Here is a 20,818-nt window from a genome sequence, read left to right as displayed (position 1 = left end):
AGTTCTTCACTCATTGAAATCTAGTCCTCAGTTTTAATGGTCTAGGGCCATGGCCGGCAAACTGCGGCTCGCGAACCACATGTGGCTCTTTGATCCCTTGAGTGTGGCTCTTCCACAAAATACCACGGCCTGGGTGAGTCTATTTTGAAGAAGTGGCATTAGAAGAAGTTCAAGTTTAAAAAATTTGACTCTCAAAAGAAATTTCAATCGTTGTACTGTTGATATTTGGCTCTGTTGACTAATGAGTTTGCAGACCACTGGTCTAGGGAACATCAGAATCAGGGAATAAGAGACTTACCTTGATTCTCTCTCGAGCAAAATTGAGGTAAGTTTCACCAGGCTTATCTCCAATGTCAGACAGTGCTATTGAGTAAGGATCAGAATTGTTGACTCTGGCATTCACACACCATTCCACATTAAATAGATGTGCAATGGTGTGAATTGCTAAAGAGGGCAGAGAAGAGAAACAAAGAAGGTAAAGAGTGTGGGCAATTTTATTGTAAGCTGGGTTTGCCTATAGCCTCTGACTCTATGATAAGTTACAGGGAAACACAAGGATGGCCCAATACACTTATAAACAAAAACTAGGTCTCCAGGACCAGAGAGGCAAGGGAATTCTAGTGGGTAAGCTATTCTCTGGTTGTGTGAGTGTAGGAAAATCACTTAATCTCTCTGATCTGGGTTTCCTAATTTGAAAAATGAAGGTGTTGAACTGTATGATCCTAAAGAGTCAACTAAATTCTAAGATTCTACAAAATAACCTTGGTCTCTGAGGATATTTAGATGTCCTGTCGTTGTCTCTCTTATCCAGATATATTTATGCTCAAATAGTAAGACTCTCATGTAACATATATCTTTGGCTGTTCTATTCACTGGACTCTGACATTAGTCCAGAAAGAGATGACAAAATTATATGAAACTGATATGAACCAATGGGCATAAGAATTAATCTCTTTATTTTTAATTTCACTCTTTGATTAACAAGCACCACCATAGGACTTATTAGGTGCCAAGCACTGCTGTGCTTTATAAATACTTAATCCTTATGAGTAAATGATTTAGATATAATTATTATCATCTCTTCTTATGATGAGAAAGCTGAGGCATAGGTTGTTTTAAAATCTCGCCCAAGGTCACCAAGCTAATAACTAACATGTTTAATAATCAAATACAATTCCAAATGCTTGTGCTTGGAGGAGGGGGTGGTGGGGGAGAAGTCAATGGGGGAAAAGAAAGGAGACTCATGTAATTCTTTAAACAATAAAGAATTTTTAAAAAATAAAATCCAAGCAGTTTGGCCCACAAATCTGTGCTCTTAACCATTACACTATGTTGCTTTCTAACAAGGTTTTATCATATATTTCACTTTTTTATACATTTCACTTGTGAAATATTTCATTTGCCACAGCTCAGAAAATCTGCATGATCAGTAGGAAATGAGAAATCCAACTGAACATCTGTGAACTAAGCCTATTTTACTCGGGGACAAACTCCTTAAAGGTAGAGTAAAAGTCTTTTTTTTTGTTCATCACTGTGTATGTGTGCATACCTATAGTCTGGCACATCAATTATTTATTAAGTGACCTAATGGAGATTTTATAAGAGTCTCAGATCCATCCCTTCTTTTTTTGCATTTTTTAAAAAAATTGGGGTATAATTGACTTACATTACATAATTTTCAGGTGTATAGCATAATGATTCAATAGTTGTATATATTTCAAAAACATCCATCACTACACATAGTTACAGAATTATTTTCTTGTTATGGGAACATTTAAGATCTACTCTCTTAGCAATTTTCAAATACAGTATTATTAATGACAGTTGCCATGCCAGATACAACCCTTCTTGTGCTAATACCACCACCTTAATAATTCAATAATACATTGTACATAACATATATAAACACTTGTATACCTATTATATATATACATATATATACATGCATATATGTATATATAAATAATAATAAAAAGTGTTTAGCTGATAAACTCTATCATTAGCGATTCTCAATTTATAGGCTGTGGCTTCTATAAAGATATTGCAAGAAATCCACGAATCTACATGTTAAAACAAGAATTTTTTAAAATGAATGAATAAAAACCCTCATATGTGGACTAACCAATATTTTTTATATAAAAAGGGTGAAAAAAAGTTGAAGATGCTAGGATTTTATCAGAGGAGCCCAAGATAAGAAAGTGTTAAGACCTGAAGGAATAAATCCTAATGTTGGGATGATGGAAAGAGGGGTGAATATTTTTTAACAGAACTCATAAAAAATACAACATATCTAATCACCACCTAATGTGCGTATAAAAGCTGACCTCCTATTTTTAATAGTAAGAATAGAGAGAAATCTCTGGTTCCAAGTTTTCTTTGAAAGCTCAAATATTGTAATAAACTTACCAGTGTGAAGTGCAATCATCCATGCAACCATTTTATGAAAGGTGAGGTTCCTGTCCAGTTGTCTTCGAATTCTTGTTGAGCAAAACTTTGGATTAAGGGGGGAAAATGATATAGTAATTTTTAATAAGAAGGATTTCTCTGTGCCAGACATTAGAGACATATCATCTCATTTAATTCTCACAACCACCATAAAAACTGTCATTATACCTATTTGGTAGATGAAAATACTGAGGCTCAGATTAATGTAGTCATCACCCCAATGTCAAAGGGCCAGTAAGTGACATAACTGGCTTAACCAATATGTTTTATGTTCCCTTACTAGTTGCCTAAAAAGTTTCTCCTGGAATCCATTGCTTAATTGTATAAAATATGAATTTGGACAAAAAACTTATCTAACCATATAGTTTATAGTTCAGAATAATTTATTCAATAAACAGAAAATATAAAAATTAGCAAAAAACAGGCCTTCCTTCAAAGACCTGACAGTCTAATGAGGACACAGACAAGTGAACAGTTCTAGAACAAGTGAATAGCTTTAGAACAACACCCTTCTAGTACATACACTAAAGGAGAAAAAAAATAGTCCACCTGCCTATTTTGATAGACAACATCACAAGGGGAGTTCATTAACCAAATAATAGCAGCACAAATAACAATAGCTAATATTTACAAAGAGCTTATGCAAGGAGTTGCTTTAATTGTTTTACACGCATTGAGTCATTTCATTCTTACACCAATCCTATCAGGGAAGTACCATTATTATCCCTATATAAAAGATGAGGAAAAAAAGGCATAGAGAGGTTACCTTGCCTTAGGTCACATAGTTAATAAGTGGCAGAGCTGGATTTAAATTCAGAATGTCTGATGCCAAAGATATAAATATTCTGATATCCCATACCTTATATGATTAACTGGGCATTAAAAATAGCATTTTGTTCAATACATTGGTGTAACTGTTCTCCAAGCATATGTAAGAAGATGTGGATTTGAATCTGGATTCAGATCACTGCCCAAAGTAGAAAAAAAAACAACAACCCATCCCAAACAAAACCTGGTTTATGTTTGAATCAGAGTTTTACCCTTCTGAAAACTGTTCAAATGCACTCTGTGGCTGCTTTGTTCCCAAGACTAGATGTACTGCCATAGAGATTCAGAGAACTTTTAAGGAGAGCAGAATGAAGTGGAAAAAAAAAAAAAAGAGAGAAAGAAAAAAAAACCTTAGGTATTACAAATATACTAGAGGCCTAGTGCACAAAATTTGTGCACAGGGACGGTTCCCCCTCAGCCCAGCCTGCACCTTCACCAATCCAGAACCCCTTGGGGGATGTCCGACTGCCAGTTTAGGCCTGATCCCAGGGGCGTTGGGCCTAAATGGGCAGTCAGACATCCCTCTCACGATCCGGGACCGCTGGCTTCTAACTGCTCACCTGTCTGCCTGCCTGATTGCCCCTAACTGCCCACCCCCTGCTGGCCTTGTCGCCCCACTCAGCTTGCTGTTTAGTCATTTGGTTGTCCCTCACCAACCCCCCTGCTGGCCTGGTCTCCCCATGCAGCCTGCTGTTTAGTCATTTGGTCGCCCCTCACTAACCCCCCTGCCGGCCTTGTCACCCCACACAGCCTGCTGTTAGGTTGTTACTGTGAGGGCATCCTGACCAATTTGCATATTACCCTTTTATTAGTATAGATGGTTCTAAACATATTATTCAATTTAAATATATGGATGTTTAATATTAGGCTTAATTATTTTAAATAAAATGTCCTGATTTTATAGAAAAAATATAATTGTATGAAAAACTGTGCTTACTCCACTATCTCTCAGTTAGCTACATATAAGGAGGACAGGCTACTTTCACCAGGACAGCAGATTCCTAGAACTGCAGAAATACTAGTAAGACATTGAGGATTCCAGAAAAAGGAACAAATAATTGGGCTTCTGTGAGCCAGGCAGGTTACCCATACTCATTACATCATTTAATACAATGAGATAACTATTACTGTCCTAATTTTACAGATGATAAAACTAATACTAACTCTCATGTTCCGTGGATCTACATCTAATTGTCTTCAAGGTTCATGTCCTTTTCCACCAAACCAAATGTAAAAATATACTCATTATTATTCTACCTATCAAAAAAACAAACAAAACAAAAAACAAAAAACAAGACAAGCATTTAAGTGTAAATTCTGGAAGGTGATCACAGAAAACAAGGTTAGAGGAAGTAAGACTGGGAAAGGAAGAAAACCTATAAAGGGTGTGTCATATCAACTACTACTATCATATAATATGAACTCTCTTCTCAGGGAACTCTGGGAGACTGTAGAACATGCCAGTTTTGTTTTCTGTTTTATTTATTTTTTCCTGAAAGGTTAGGAAACTTTATACTCATCCTCCAACTTCCATCTATCACTGGCTGAGGGCTGTACCCAGAGCATCAGCACCCTTGTATGTCACCCAGGAAATGGCTGAAAGAAAATCCTCAGGCAGAGAATGACTGGGGCTTCCAGAAGGCAGTTGCCCATGTACTGGAACTGTCAGTGTGGAGGGAATATGGGTGGAGTTCAGCAGTGATCCAGGCTCTCAAAACAAGGGTTTCCTATTTGAAATAAGTTATTTCACATTTTTGTTGGTGAAAACTTGACTGTCCTTTTTTTTTCTTATAGAACCTCATTGTCTTTTGTGTTTATTTCAAGTTCTGTGCTTAGTTTTACTACACTGTAGTCTTTATAATTTTAAGAAAATATATTTTCATATTTCCCAATTGTTTCTTAGAGTCCCTGTCATAAACAGAAGTCTAAGATGATCCCCAATGACCTTACATAATTTTCTCCCTTTGAGTGTGGGTAGAACCTGACCTATGAATATGATCGGTGCCATTCCTGTGATTTTGTTACATTATATAGCAAAAGGGACTTCGCAGAGGTATAGTCCCAAATTGACCTTATGAGAGAGATTATTTGTGTGGGTCTGACCCAATCACCAAAGCTCTTTAAATCTTGGTCTAGAAGTCAGAGTTGGAAGAAGTCAGAGATTAGAGGCATGAGAAGTGTTTGATGCACTGTTCCTGACTTGAAGATGGAGGGGACTGTTACCAAGCAAGGGATCACTGCCCAATGTGCTTAGAAGTCATGCCACTGGCTTTTGAGAAAAGAAAAGGCTTTTATCTTTGAGTCAACTGGCACTGAGACATAAGGCAAGGCTCAATTCTGGCTCCCTGATCCAGGGTTCAGGGTAGGATTTTAAGGGGTTTCAGTGCCATATCTTCCTGGACAATGGACACTTCACTTCTGTGCTCAGGTTGCTGTCGTGTCCTGGTCCTTTGTTTTCCTGGGGTGAGCCAATACTGAATATTTTTTCTCCACGTAACCAGCAGGATTATGGAGAGGAAGCAGTTAAGGATTCCCAAGTGTTACTCATAAGTGGTGTAAACTTTTCTTCTGAGTTTTGTTACAAACAGTTTGAGCTGGATCTGTAGTTACATGACAAGGAAAACAGGGACATCTAGGATCTGAAAGCAGCCCCTGGATGACCATCAGCGAGGAGATAGGGACCTCAGTCCTGAAACTGCAAGGAACTGAATTTTGCTAACAAGAATGAGCTTGGAGAAAGATTGTTACCCAGAGTTTCCATATGAGAATTCAGCCCAATTAACACCTTGGTTCCAGCCTTGAGCAAAGAACCCAACCACAGATGAACTTCTGACCTGCAGGGCAGTGAGCTAAAATATTGGGGTTGTTTTAAGCCACTGAGTTTGTGGAAATTTGTTACACAGTAATAGATAATTAATACAGTCCTTATTGGCATGCTGGTACATAACTGGACTTCTATGAATGAGAAAATGAAAATTAGTATGGTCAGAAAGCAGTACTGAATTACATTTCAGAGAGCAACTTTTGCCATGAGATATATCTGTGTTGTACCAGGCCTACCACCTAGCTGTGAGATGTTGAACAATTTACTCTGTTACCAGTGTCCTTACCTATATATTTATCATAGTTCTTTCCTCTTCAGTCTTTTCATAGATTCATTGAGTGATGTTTAATAAATATTTGCTTTTTTGTATTATTATTTAACTTTTCATTTATTATGGCTTGGCTCCCCAGCTAGAATGTAAGTTTCCCATATGCAGAGCAGTATGTCATGTACTTTTAAAAATCCTTTAATTATTATTTGTTTAAATGAATTACATTTTCACTGTACTAGAATCTAAGATGATTATTTTAAACCTACACAGATGTATTCACCCACACATCCACACTTGCCACACTGTTTTCATTTTTACTTCATGACAATCATTTTGAAACATTTTGGAGATTTCTGTATGCTAAGGCCTATCCTTCCCCATTTTCCTCAATAAAGCAGGATGTGTCTTTATCCCTATATTTCCTGGGTTAGGCCAATCATGCATATTTCTTTCTCCAGGTAACCAGAAATATTATAAACCAAAGTCTAAATGATTAAAACCACTAGAAACTGAACAGAAGTTTTGTGACTGTTAACAAATTACATAGTGTTCTACTAACAAATCCTTAAAGTTACATCTTTGCCATTTCTAGCCTAAGTTATTCAGCATGATCCAATCATTCATATATATTAATAACTTTCTAAGAACATAATATCAAAATAAGACAGTTTTAAGTTTAAGTGGCTTGTAGGAAAGTGAATGGGCTCTGGGGGCACAATGACTGTGGTTTGAATTCCAACACTCACATTTAATTTCATCCTCACCTCACTGGCTTAATATACATATTTCATTAGGTGAGGTCTATGGAGACTCAATAAGTGGCAGTTATTATGATTTCCAACATTAGTCACAATATGCTCATTCACTTTAATCCCAATCAGAAAAATAAGTTTCCTTTACAAAGTTCACATTTTAAGCTGTGAGACCCAGAAGGAGGGACACACCCCATCTGTAAAAGAATGTTTCTTGTTGCTAATTTAAACAACATATATTATTTGACATAGGTATTTCTGTTTATAGAGCTGAGCTTCTCTGCAATTTGAAAAGCAGCCTTATTTTATCCCTGTCTTTAGAGACCCTCATGAGGATATTCCTTCCTGGGCCAAAGGAAGCCTAAAATCAGCCATTACAACAGACATTGCTCATGGGGCATGGCAGTTCAAAGGCAGTGCAATTTGGGTCTGTGGGGTAACAAACAAGGATTTCCTAACAGGCCATCCTGGTGAAAACACTGCCCATTTCTCAGGGCTTACTTCCTCTAAGTATACAGTATTCTAACAGGAGGCAGGGGAAGAATAAAAATTAATTGTATCTCCTTAAAAATAAAAAGCTACAGAGCATGAGATTCATTTAGCAAATGTTCACTGGATGCCTATAGTATATCAGACATTGTACTTTACAGGTGGCTCATCAATAAAACTTTCAAGCAAATGCATTTTTACCTCTGTGGTTTCTTCCGCTGAAGAGATTATTTGGAAATCTTTGTAATCAATGTCTACTTTAGTTGTAGTCTTCTGATCCTATATTAGTAAATCAAGTGTTGTATTGTTCTTTAAAAATTCTCCTTATGATATATGTGAATTTAGTATGACTAGGAAAAATGAGGCAGAATTCAAGGCAAGTTCTCCTTGTTATTGACAGTTTAGACCACTTTCCTTCCCCAAAAAATTCTGTGATTGCCAAATTAGGTATTAAACTCCTCAACTGTACATTCAAGGTTCTAATTTACTACCAAAGCTCCAGCTTCCACATCAGTCTTATCTCATATATCTGCCCTTTACAATCCCTACATTTCCCTCAAAGTAGATTGTTTGCTGCTCCCCTGTAGAAATTATCTGTACTTAATAAGTCATCTTTTTTTAAAAAAACCAAACTAGTGAATATTAAAAACATGCATTTTATTAAGAGAAAAATCAGAGGCTGAGCTAGTAGAATAGGTCCCACCAGTGTATCAATCCCAGCTTTGGAAGAGCTATTCAGATGTGATCAGGAATGGCAAAAATGTCCAAAGGGAAGCCAGAGGTCATGCTTACTCAGGGATTTCAAGAATACAATTTCCTTTCTTTGACTGGCTTATTTCACTTAGCATATGGTCTCCAGTTCCATCCATGCTATTGCAACGGTAAGAAGTTCTTTTTTTACCGCAGCGTAGTATTCCATTGTGTAGATGTATCACAGTTTTTTAATCCACTCATTTGCTGTCACATGATCTCACTCATTTATGGAATATAATGAACAACATAAACTGATTACCAAAATAAGATCCAGAGACAGAGAAACATCAATCAGACTATCAAACCTCATAGGGAAAGTAGGGGAAGGTGGGGGTAAAGGGGAGAGATCAACCAAAGGACTTGTATGCATGCATATAAGCCTAACCAATGGACACAGACACCAGGGGGGTGAGGGCATGAGTGGGGGGGATAGGGGGGGATAATGGGGGAATAAGGACACATATGTAACACCTTAATCAATAAAGAAATTAAAAAAAAAGAATACAATTTCCTCACCATTTCCTGTGCTTTTGCTCTTGCCATGTTCTCCAGGTAGAAAGTCTTTTTCTCTCATTTACCTCTCGTAGAGCCTTATTTTATCCTTATATGCCCATATCTAATGCCACCTTCTCCAGAAAGCCTTTCTTCATCCTCTGACCATCTGATATAATTTTCCCCTCCTTTGATTCCCTGTAGGTCCTTATTTGTAACTTTTTGTGGGACCCATTTATTTGAGTACCATGTGTAGGTTCTAAGTTCTGTGCTTCTCATCTTTGTATAATGATATTAGTAAGAAATTCATATACCATTTTATAGGTTACAAAAGTTCTTTCTATATAATCTCTTTTTTCTTCAAGCATAGCACATTCAGGGGCTCATGAAATTGCTGAATTAAAAGTGAATGGAGCCCCAGGCAATTGGAAAGCTCTGAACTCCTCAATTCCTCAGACCCAACACCTCTTCATCACATTCATTATAATATGATTCATTGCCCATTGATTCCATTTGCTTGGAATGTTATCCACAAAAGAGATTTTCTCTGCCTTTGAAAAGCATGGCACTGTAAAATAAATTCCCACATTTCACATCAGCCTCATAAAGCCGTGTTTATATACATATACATACATATTATATTATGTATGCCTCTGTGTGTGCATGCACATGGGTTTTATTGCTATTACTGAGGTATAGGTTGATTGGTTGTTTTTGTGTGTTTTTTAATGTCCTTTTCAGATTAAATGGTGTCTCAGGGAGCTCCACCAACAATTAATATAGAAATAAACTACAGAATCAAGCATGTCTTGGCTCATGAATATTCTATAGAGATTGAAATCCTAACAAACCATTGATTTGCTCTTAAGATAGGACACTTAGCTTGATGGCTTTTGAGATTTTGAGGAACTCAAACTTTGTAAACGTTTGTTCTTACCTCACTGGAACCCCTGAGGAAGGAGAGCAGATTTCGACAGACTGGCAACAAGATCAGCATGCAGTTGAAATTCAGGCAGGCCGCAGGGGCCCTGGCCAAGGCCAGTGCTGACTAAAAGAGGCAGAAGAGGGAGTAGGGTGATATATGTGAGCACATAACACCTCCTCAATTCCCCTAAGGTTCCCAGCATGAGACCCACACATGAGAGATCTAGTTACTTGGAAAGGAAGGTTTACCTTTAGGGCCTGCTGGGACCCTTTGTTTTAATCTGGCCCTTACCCAGTACCCAAACATTTTTAAATGAAAAATTTCAAACATAAAGAGAATTTTAAATAATTTCATATTGAATACTGTTTACCCATCTCCAAGATTACATCTTTTACATTTTACTATGCTTGCTTTATCACATATATATCCATCTATACATCAATCTACCCATCCATCAATATATCTTACTTTTGATGCATTTCAAAGTAAATTGCAGACATTAAATCACTTCCCCTAAATACTTAGGCATGCATATCATTAACTAGAGTTCAGTCTAGAAACTGGGGTTGTTAGAGTCTTTTCGTAGCACTTAGACTAACCTCAACAGTAACTTACGTTGGTATTGTATAATGCTTTGCCTTTATAATTGTTCTTTGAAATACCTAAAGAAGTTGCATATTTTGGAGGGGGAAAGTGAAGAGAAATCATCCTTCTCAGCATCAACCTGAATAAGGTACCAACAACCATAATAATATAGTATAATGATATAATTATTAATATGTATGATTTATAATACATATTATAATTAGCTTTATTATTAAGTAATAAATTCATGGTTTCAGCATGATGTAGCAAATAATATCCTCTGGGGGCAGCTATAGTTGTAATTATTTTCATCTATAATGAAGAAAAGACCTGGCAGTTGAACGAAACTGGGAATGCTAATGGACCCAAGGAATGTTTGGAGCCTTTACTCTGCTGGCCTAATCAATGAATGTGATTCTTGGGCAAATCCCTCAAAGGCTCCATATATAGGGAGATTCATATTTCTTTCTGATCATTTCATAACATTCCACTAGGATTAGGGCTCTCTATGCACAAAAGTGGTAAGAATCATATGAAAAGTTCCACATGTCCCAACTGTGTTATGCCTGGATATATCTCTCCAACCTGCCCTTCCATTCCAGAGCCAGTATTAGATTTCTCTTTTAAGCTAAACACTTGTCCAGAGGTTTTGGGGAGAGGAGGGATGCTGCTGGGACCCCTGCCACACTTTTGTCTGTCCCACACTAGAAGACCTAAAAACTCTTGTCCAGGGGGGTTGCAATGGAGGAAGTGAGGGTGATAGTGCTATTTGGGTTGTTCAGAATATTTACTGAAATTTTTCAAAGGAATGTGAACAAGAATAGTTGATTAAAATGTGAGCTATTTAATATTGCATGAGATGGAACTTATACTTACCCCAAGAAGTTTTCGAGTGTAAAAGAACTTTGGTGGAATATCATAAACCCGGTAATACCAGACAAAGAGGAAGACGTTCATGCCCAGCCATACCAGCTGCACAAACAGAAACAGTTGCATGAGGTTTTCACATACCAACAGGTGGATTTCACACAATATTGGTGACAGACCAGGGTTAGGAATTCCCCAAGTCCAGCCTTTGACACAGGTGGTTACAAAGCTGGATGTAACCATCTTAGAACCAGCTCTTTCCTAGGGCAGTGACACTATACTTCCTTGTAATTAACTCTTGCACCCCATGTTGTTCCACATGATTGTTTTACTACTTGGCTAGTATGCCAAGACTGATAATAACTCCTCCTCTTTTCTGCTTAGCCTTAAATAGATAGATGATAGCACATGGCTTTTCTTAAAAAGAGAAGAAAAATAAATATGTTGCTATGTTGTCCCTGACACCAGTAGGACTCTGTGTTCTATTCTCACAGGTGCCAATCACCTCCCTCTACCACACAGCATCCCACCCCCGCTAGTGGGAGTCTCATCAGCTAAAATGTCAAGTCTTTAATTTAGTGATTTTCAATGGTGTGCCACAGCACATTGGGGTGACACAAGAGACACACTGGTGTGCTGTAAAAAAATTTAAAACATGAAATAGCTGACTATTTAGTAAGGGGCACTGACTTCTTTTCCTTTAGATTGTCAACTAAAAAATTACAATAGCTAACACAATAATAGCTGTCCAGTGTAAATGAATCAAAATTATACCTATATTTATTTTGTCAGATTGGCAAAAAATATAACATATTTTTTGGTGTGCTGCAGAATTTTAGTAACTAGTTTATGTGTGACATTCAATTTTTAAAAAGGTTAAACATCACTGCTTTAGTTCTACTTTGGTAAGTTTTGCTTAAATTTTGAAGGAGCATTTTTGAGCATGAATGAGGAGGTGAAGGGCATTGGGATTTTTTTAAAAGACCCTTCTAGATTCTGATGCTTATTTAATCTGAAGCACTGACTGCAGCAAGTGGTGGCACTGTCTAGTCTCTACCTTCAGCTCCATAATGATCTTTTCTGAACTATGCTTTGAAGCTATTAAATGCTGACAGACACTTGAGAACAATCTCTTTAAAAACAACTTCTCCATTTCCTAATTCTTGCTTTTCAAGCTGTGCCTTCACTTTCAAGTTTGTGAAATTTAGAAGGAGGACATTCCCTGTAGAAAAGTGTAGTGGGATCTAAAAGTATAATTTGAACTTGTTTTCTGTAGGAGTAACCTGTCCATAAAATGGTGATAACTCAAGTTAATGGCTCTGAATCCTCAGAAGAATTCTATATGCATTAGAATGTTGGTTTGGCATATTTTTAAGTGGCAAAATATTTGTTGTTTCAATTATACCTGTGCCACTAATTTCTCTCTACCTCAAAAGCTCAAAGACTCAATATTTACTTCATGATAAATTCTTTCAAAAGTTCAATTTATGAGTTCTTTTTAACATCTATATAATGCTTTCATTGGATATTTGGAAAAGCTATACTTATAAGTCACATTTCTATTTTCCCAGTTGTCCATAATTGCTTTGCTAGACCACCACCATAAAATAATATTTGATCTTTGCTATGTTAAAAACTAAAGAAATTAACATTTATATTTGCAAATTAGCCATATCTTTACTTACAAAAATCATTTCTCAAGATAGATTAAAATGATTTATATATATGTCATATATAGTATATATTATATATACAATGTATATGAGTCTAGATATATAATTTCAATTCCCTTTCTTTAAATTTTTATAAACCTTATAAATAACTTAATTTACCTCAGAGATAAGAAGGCACTTTTAAAAAAAATAAAGATAAGAATGTCAATCACTTTTGCTGTAATTCCTGAATTAAAGGCCAATTTCCCACAGATGAGCCAATCTTGTAGTTATTATTTGGAAAGTGATATAAAATTTCAATTGCTCATTTCTGAGTTGGTATAAACACATAAAAAGTAAAAATTTGCCTTTGGAGTAAACATTAATAAACAACTCAGACTCAGTGATCATTAACCTGAAATATCTTCTACTCCCTATGTGAAATATTGGATAATTTAGTTCTCCAAAATACTCAAGAAATAAACTAGGAGAAGGGAGCCCATAGTTACATTCTTTCCAAAAGTAAGCTTGGGAGAATGGACTCAGTCGACTTGCAAATGGAAGCATGTTCACACAGTAAATCAGTTTCAACACAATTTATCAAAGAAATAAAATGAACAAACAAAAAAGCTTTTCTCTATTTTAGTTCCCAAGAGAACCCGGACAAGTCAGAGAATTCATAATGCATCGGTACTTACAATGACAAAGATGGAGAGACCCTCATTCACAGCCCAGTTTCCCATGGTGGCAGAGGTTCAATGCTTGTGTCTAGCCTTTCTTCTCTGCTATGCTTCCTCCTTCCATGAGGAAATGAAAATAGCAACTTGGGACAACCTATTTCCTTTTCTACAATCAGAAATTTGCTAATCATTGGTCAACTGAAAAACTTGTTTTCATAAAAAAATTAAATATTTAAACCACACACACACAAAAAAAGAAATGGGATCTGTAATGATCTAATCGCAACTAAACGTAGTGGAATAAGAACGAAACTAAATTCTACAACTGAGAGACAAATAACAGTGTAATTCATGGGATGTATTTTACATGGTGAATTAATTTTTTTACTAATCAGTTATCAACTAGAAATTTTTAAAAAATCAGGCAACTAACCATGTCTTCATGCTGGGTAAAAAACAAAATAGGTGCGCTATACTTTGACAGGCTGGAAGAGCATTTTCAGTCTTGTTGAGTAAAATAATAACAATAGTGATTATTGATATTTATAGAATGTTTACATTGTGCCAGTTTTCTAAAATACATAAATGTGTATACATACACACATATACATATATATGTACACACATATACAACGAGTGGCCAGATTATTATGATCTCTGAACACATAATAATCTGGCCACTCAGTGTATATATATGTTAGAGGCCCAGTGCATGAATTCGTGCATGGGGGGTTCCGGCCAGCCTGGCCAGGGGGAGGGGGATATGGGCAGTTGGCCGGCCTGCCTGCTGGTTGAACTCCTTGTCAAGGGGACAATTTGCATATTAGCCTTTTCTTATATAGTATATACACTGAGTGGCCAGATTATTATGCATTCAGAGATCATAATAATCTGGCCACTCAGTGTATATGTGCATATGAGTTGATACATATATATGTGTGTGTATATATACATACAAAGACACACTACTACATTAATTCAGTATGTGTAATTCATTTGATTATAACAATTCAAGCCACATGATGTAGGCTCTATTATTATGATTACATTTACACATGAGGATCCTGAGACCCAGAGCAGATATTTTGCAAAGGTCATGCAGTTAAGAAATAGTGGAGCTGGGATTTGAAACACAAGAAATTTGGCTACACTTTTTTTCTCTTTTTTTAATACATTTTTTATTGTTGATAGTATTACATTTTCTCTCCCTTCTCCCCTCCTCTTTCCACCCCCCACCCCCAGGTCTTCACCACCCTAGAAGCATTGACTTAAAAAAGACAAATCAGATGATGTCTGTACCTTGAAGGCATTTACAATGTAGTAGTAGCTCTGATATAAACTGAAAGAGAAGGGACACATTACATAACCTTAATTACATAACCTTAATTACTTTTATTTTTTATCCATTTTTTAATTAAGGTATGATATGTGTACATATCTTACCATTGACCCCCTCACCCCACTCCCATACATGCCCTCACCCCCCAATGTTTTGTGTCCATTTGTTATGCTTATATGCATGCATACAAGTCCTTTGGTTGATCTCTTATCTCCCCCAACTCTCCTTTACCTTCCCATTGTTATTTGACAGTCTGTTTGATGCTTCACTGCCTCTGTATCTATCTTTTTGTTCATCAGTTTATAAAGTTCTTTATTATCCACAAATGAGTAATAGCATGTGGAATTTTTCATTCATTGCCTGGCTCATTTAACTTAGCATAATGTTCTCCAGTTCCATCCAGGTTGCTGCAAATGGTAAGAATTCCTTCTTTTTTTATAGCAGCATAGTGTTCCATCGTGTAGATGTGCCATAGTTTTCTGATCCAGTCATCTGTGACGGGCACCTAGGTTGTTTCCAAATCTTAGCTATTATAAATTGTGCTGCTATGAACATAGGGGTGCATATATCCTTTCTGATTGGTGTTTCTAGTTTCTTAGGATATATTCCCAGGAGTGGGATTACTGGGTCAAATGGGAGTTCCATTTTCAGTTTTTTGAGAAAACTCCATACTGTTCTTCACAGTGGCTGCACCAGTCTGCATTCCCACCAGCAGTGCATGAGGGTACATTTTTCTCCGCATCCTCACCAACACTTGTCGTTTGTTGATTTGTTGATGATAGCATTCAGACAGGTGTGAGATGGTACCGCATTGTCGTTTTGATTTGCATCTCTCGGATAATTAGTGACTTTGAGCATGTTTTCATGTGTATCTTGGCCTTCCTTCTGTCTTATTTCGAAAAGATTCTACTTAGGTCTGTTGCCCATTTTTTATTAGGTCATTTATATTCCTTTTATTAAGTTGTATAAGTTCCCTGTAGATGTTGGAGATTAAACTTTATCAGTGATAACATTTGCAAATATGATCTCCCACAGTGGGCTTTCTTGTTGTTTTGTTGATGGTTTATTTTTCTGTGAAAAAGCTTTTTATTTTGATGTAGTCCCATTTGTTTATTTTTCTCTTTAGCTTCAATTACTCTAGGAGCAGTATCAGTGAAGAAGATCCTTCGGCATATGTCTGAGATTTTGCTGCCTGTGGATTCCTCTAGTATTTTTATGCTTTCCCATCTTATGGTTAAGTCCTGTATCCATTTTGAGTTTATTTTTGTGTATGGTGTAAGTTGGTGGTCTAGTTTCATTTTTTTGCATGTATCTGTCCAATTTTCACAACACCATTTGTTGAAGAGACTGTCTTGACTCCATTGTATGTTCATGCCTCCTTTGTCAAATATTAATTGAGCATAGTGGACTGGGTTGATATCTGGATTCTATATTCTATTCCATTGGTCTATATGTCTGTTCTTGTGCCAGTACCAGGCTGTTTTGAGGACAGTGGCTTTGTAATACAGCTTGAAATATGGTATTGAGATCCGTCCAACTTTATTCTTTCTTAGTTAGGATTGCTGTGGCTATTAAGGATCTTGTTTTATTCCAGATGAATTTTTGGAGAGTTCTTTCAAGGTCTGTGAAATATGCTGTTGGTATTTTAATGGGGAGTGCTTTGAATCTATAGATTGCTTTGGGTAGTATAGACATTTTAATGATGTTGATTCTACCAATCCATGAACATGGTATGTTCTTCCATCTGTTTACGTCTTCCTCTATCTCTTTTTTCAGTGTCCTGTAGTTTTCCACGTATAGGTCTTTTACCTTCTTAGTTAAGTTTATTCCTAGGTATCTTAATTTTTAGTGTGATGGTAAATGAGATTTTTTTTTAGTCTCTCTTTCTGTAAGTTCACTATTGGTGTATAGAAATGCCATAGATTTCTTGGTGTTAATTTCGTATCCTACTACATTGCCAAATTCATTTATTAAGTCCATTAGTCTTTTGATGGAGTCTTTCGGGTTTTTTATGTACACTATCATGTCATCTGCAAATAAGGACAGTTTTACTTCATCTTTTCCAATTTGGATGCCTTTTATTTCTTCTTCTTGTCTGATCGCAATGGCTAGTACTTCCAGCACTATGTTGAACAGGAGTGGTGAGAGTGGGTATCCCTGTCTTGTTCCTGTTCTTAGGGGAAATGGTTTTAGTTTTTGCCCATTGAATATGATGTTGGCTGTGGGTTTGTCATATATGGCTTTTATTATGTTGAGGTATGATCCTTCTATTCCCAGCTTGCTGAGAGTTTTTATCAAGAAAGGGTGTTGGATTTTGTCAAATGCTTTTTCTGCATCAATTGATAGGACTATGTGATTATTATCTCTCAATTTGTTTATGTGATGTATCACGTTTATTGATTTGCAAATATTGTACCATCCTTGCATCCCTGGGATAAATCCTACTTGGTCATGGTGTATGATCTTTCTGATGTACTGCTGAATTTGATTTGCTAGAATTTTGGCATCTATGTTCATGAGGGATATTGGCCTGTAATTCTCTTTCATTGTGTTATCTTTTTCTGATTTTGGTATTAGGGTGATGCTGGCTTCATAGAAGGAGCTTGGAAGTGTTCCTTCCTCTTGAATTTTCTGGAATAGTCCGAGGAGGATAGGTTTTAGTTCTTCCTTGAATGTTTGGTAAAACTCCACTATGAAGCCATCTGGCCCTGGGCTTTTGTTTGCTGGAAGCTTTTTGATGACTGGTTCAATTTCTTCCATAGTTATCAGCCTATTGAGATTTTTGGAATCTTCCTGAGTGAGATTTGGAAGGTTGTATTTTTCTTGGAATGTGTCCATTTCCTCCAGGTTGTCTAGTTTGTTAGAATAGACTTGTTCATAGTATTTTTTAACAATCCTTTGTATTTCTGTGGGGTCTGTTGTTATTTCACCTCTTTCATTTCTGATTTTGTTTATTTGGGTCCTCTCTCTTGGCTTCTTGGTGAGCCTGGCAAGAGGTTCATCAATCTTGTTTATCCTTTCAAAATACCAGTTCTTGGTTTTCTCATCTTTTGTATTGTTTTTTTGGTCTCTATGTCATTCATTTCTGCTCTGATCTTTATTATGTCCTTCCTTATGCTCACTGTGGGCTTTTCTTGTTACTCTCTTTCTAATTCTTTGAGTTGTTGAGTTAGATGATTTATTACCATTTTTTCTTGTTTTTTGAGGTAGGCTTGTAGAGCTGTAAACTTTCCTCTCAGGACTGCTTTCATTGTTTCCCATAGCATTTGCATTGTTGTGTTTTTATTGTCATTAATCTCCAGGATGTTTTTAATTTCTTCTTTGATCTCTGTGATCACCCAATCATTGTTTAATAGCATGCTATTCAGCTTCCCAGTGTTTGAATTTTTTGGAATGTTTTTATTATAGTTTATTTCTAATATTATGCCATTGTGTTCTGAGAAAAATGTTTGATATGATTTCAGTCTTTTTGAATTTGGGGAGACTTTGCTTGTGACCCGATATGTGGTCTATTTTTGAAAATGTCTCGTGCACTTGAGAAGAATGTATATTCCATGGTTTTGGGGTGAAATGCTCTGAAGATGTCAATTAAGTCCATTTGATCTAGTGTCATTTAGAATTGCTGTTTCTTTGCTGATTTTTTTGTCTAGAGGATTTATCCAGTGATGTCAGTCGTGTATTAAAGTCTCCTACTACGATTGTATTGTTGTCGATCTCTCTTGATATCTTCCAGGAGTTTTTTTTATTTATTTTATTTTATGTATTTTGGTGCTCCTGCATTGGGTGCATATATGTTTACCAGAGTTATATCTTCTTGTTGAATTGCTTCCTTTAGTATTATGTAGTGGCCTTCCTTATCTCTTATTATGGCCTTTACTTTGAGGTCTATTTAATCAGATATAAGTATTGCAACCCCAGCTTTTTTCTCATTTTGATTTGCCTGAAAAATGTTTTTCTATCCCTTCACTCTCAGTCTGTGTGTATCCTTTGCTCTGAGGTGGGTCTCTTGTATACAGCAAATATATGGGTCATGTTATCTTATCCATTCAGCTACCCTATGTCTTTTGATTGGTGCATTTAATCCATTTATGTTTAATGTTATTATTGACAAGTACATGTTTATTGTCATATTTTTCCTTAGTGTTTGTGTTTCTTTTTATAGCAGTCCCTTTAGTATTTCTTGCATTGCTGGCTTGGTAGTGATAAACTCTCTTAGCCCTTTTTTGTCTGTGAAGCTCCTGATTCCACCTTCCATTTTGAATGATAGCCTTGCTGGTTGTAGTATTCTTGGGTTCATTCCCTTGCTTTGCATCACTTTGTATATTTCATTCCATTCCTTTCTGGCCTGGTGTGTTTCTGTTGAGAAATCAGTTTATATTCTAATAGGAGATCCCTTGTAGGTAACTTTCTGTCTCTCTCTGGCAGTCTTTAAGATTCTTACTTTGTCATTAGTGTTCGCCAATTTAATTATGATGTGTCTTGGTGTCGGTCTTTTGGTGTTCAACTTGTTTGGGACTCTATGTACTTCTTGGAATTACATAATTTTTTTCTTGCCAATATCAGGGAAGTTTTCTGTCATTATTTCTTCAAACAAGTTTTCTATTCCTTGCTTCTCTTCCTCTCCTTCTGGTATCCCTATTATTCGAATATTGTTTTGTTTTGTGTTGTCCCAAAGCTCCCTTATGCTCTCCTCTTGTTTTTTGAGTCTTCTTTCCAGTTGCTGCTGTGTTTGTGTGTTTTTTCCTACCTTGTCTTCTAATTCACTGATGCAGTCCTCAGCCTTTTCTAGTCTACTGTTTAAGCCTTCCATTGTGTTCTTTATTGCAGCTATGTCGTTCTTCATCTCCTCTTGGTTTCTTTTCATGTTGGTGACATTTTCATTCAGATCCTTATAGTTCTTATTGAGTTGTGTGTATTTGCCTTCCAGCCTTTTAAACATCCTTATAACCATTACTCTGAATTCTTTCTCTGTTAAGCTGCTAGCCTCAATTTCATTTAACTCCCTTTCTTGTGATTCCTCTTTTTCTTTCCTTTGGGGATTGCTTTTTTGTCTCCCCATGTTTTCCTGTAATGTTTTAATTGTATATCTGCTTGCTTTGCTACCCAGGTTCTTTTGGTGATGGTGCTACTGGTGTAATCTGTCAGTTCTCCTGGGATTGGTAATCTAGTGTAGCTCCCAACTTGAGCTATTTGGGTTCTCTTGATGTAGGCCTGTGAGCTTGAGAGGCACACCTGCAGTGTCTAAAAATCAGCATGCATGGAGGGGATTATCCCAATTTTTGCTGTCTTGCACCCTTAATTGAAATCACTTGTGCTCAGTGGGGACTCACAGTGGCACCAAGAAACCATCTGTTGGGGTGATGTGGCTCAGGGCGCCTGCACTCTGGAAAGGTGTGACTGTGGTGCCCAGTGTTCTGTAGTTGTGGGGTGGGCAGTCTCAGCTTTCGCTGCTGCACCATTATCCGGGGGTTCTCTTCCCTTCCTGGCTGCAAACTGTCTCACTAACTGCGCCTCCTTCGCCAATTCAGGCTGGATTCCACTCGTTTCAGCTGCTCCTTCTATTTGCTCTGGGACAAGGCTCAGGACATGTTTGTCTATTCTGCCGCCATTTTCAACAATCCCAGTAGAGATTTGTTGAGTGCTTTAAGAACCTCAATCAGTTTAATAGCTGGAGGATGAGATATCAGTTACAATGAAGAGTAAAATATTTATTTTATGGCAAGTGCCTTCCCTTTTGAGAACACTGTTCTAGTAAATCATATTTTGCACTACTCTTAGAAAGACAGGTTGCTGGGCCGGCGTGGCTCAGTGGTTGAGTGTCAACCTATGAACCAGGAGGTCATGGTTTTATTGCCAGTCAGGGCACATACCTGGGTTCCGGGCTAAATCCTTAGTGTGGGGCATGCAGGAGGCAGT

The 20,818-nt window shown here is 36.8% G+C and overlaps 1 protein-coding gene across 1 annotated transcript in view; it reads right to left on the bottom strand.

Moving 5' to 3' along the window:
- The window catches only part of CYBB (cytochrome b-245 beta chain), a 154,504-nt gene that overhangs the window by 24,325 nt on the left and 109,361 nt on the right, over positions 1-20,818 (bottom strand). Inside the window, exons 2-6 of the mRNA XM_079765540.1 lie at positions 13,582-13,680; positions 11,241-11,336; positions 9,792-9,902; positions 2,407-2,491; positions 299-444 (exon numbers count right to left, since the gene is read on the bottom strand). Coding sequence (XP_079621666.1) covers positions 299-444; positions 2,407-2,491; positions 9,792-9,902; positions 11,241-11,336; positions 13,582-13,626 — 483 coding nt within the window. The 5' untranslated portion in view covers positions 13,627-13,680. The remainder of the gene's footprint in view (positions 1-298; positions 445-2,406; positions 2,492-9,791; positions 9,903-11,240; positions 11,337-13,581; positions 13,681-20,818) is intronic.

This window comes from Cnephaeus nilssonii (assembly GCF_951640355.1).
Source record: "Cnephaeus nilssonii genome assembly, chromosome: X".
Taxonomy (NCBI): domain Eukaryota; kingdom Metazoa; phylum Chordata; class Mammalia; order Chiroptera; family Vespertilionidae; genus Cnephaeus; species Cnephaeus nilssonii.
This window is presented reverse-complemented; position numbering and strand designations above follow the sequence as displayed.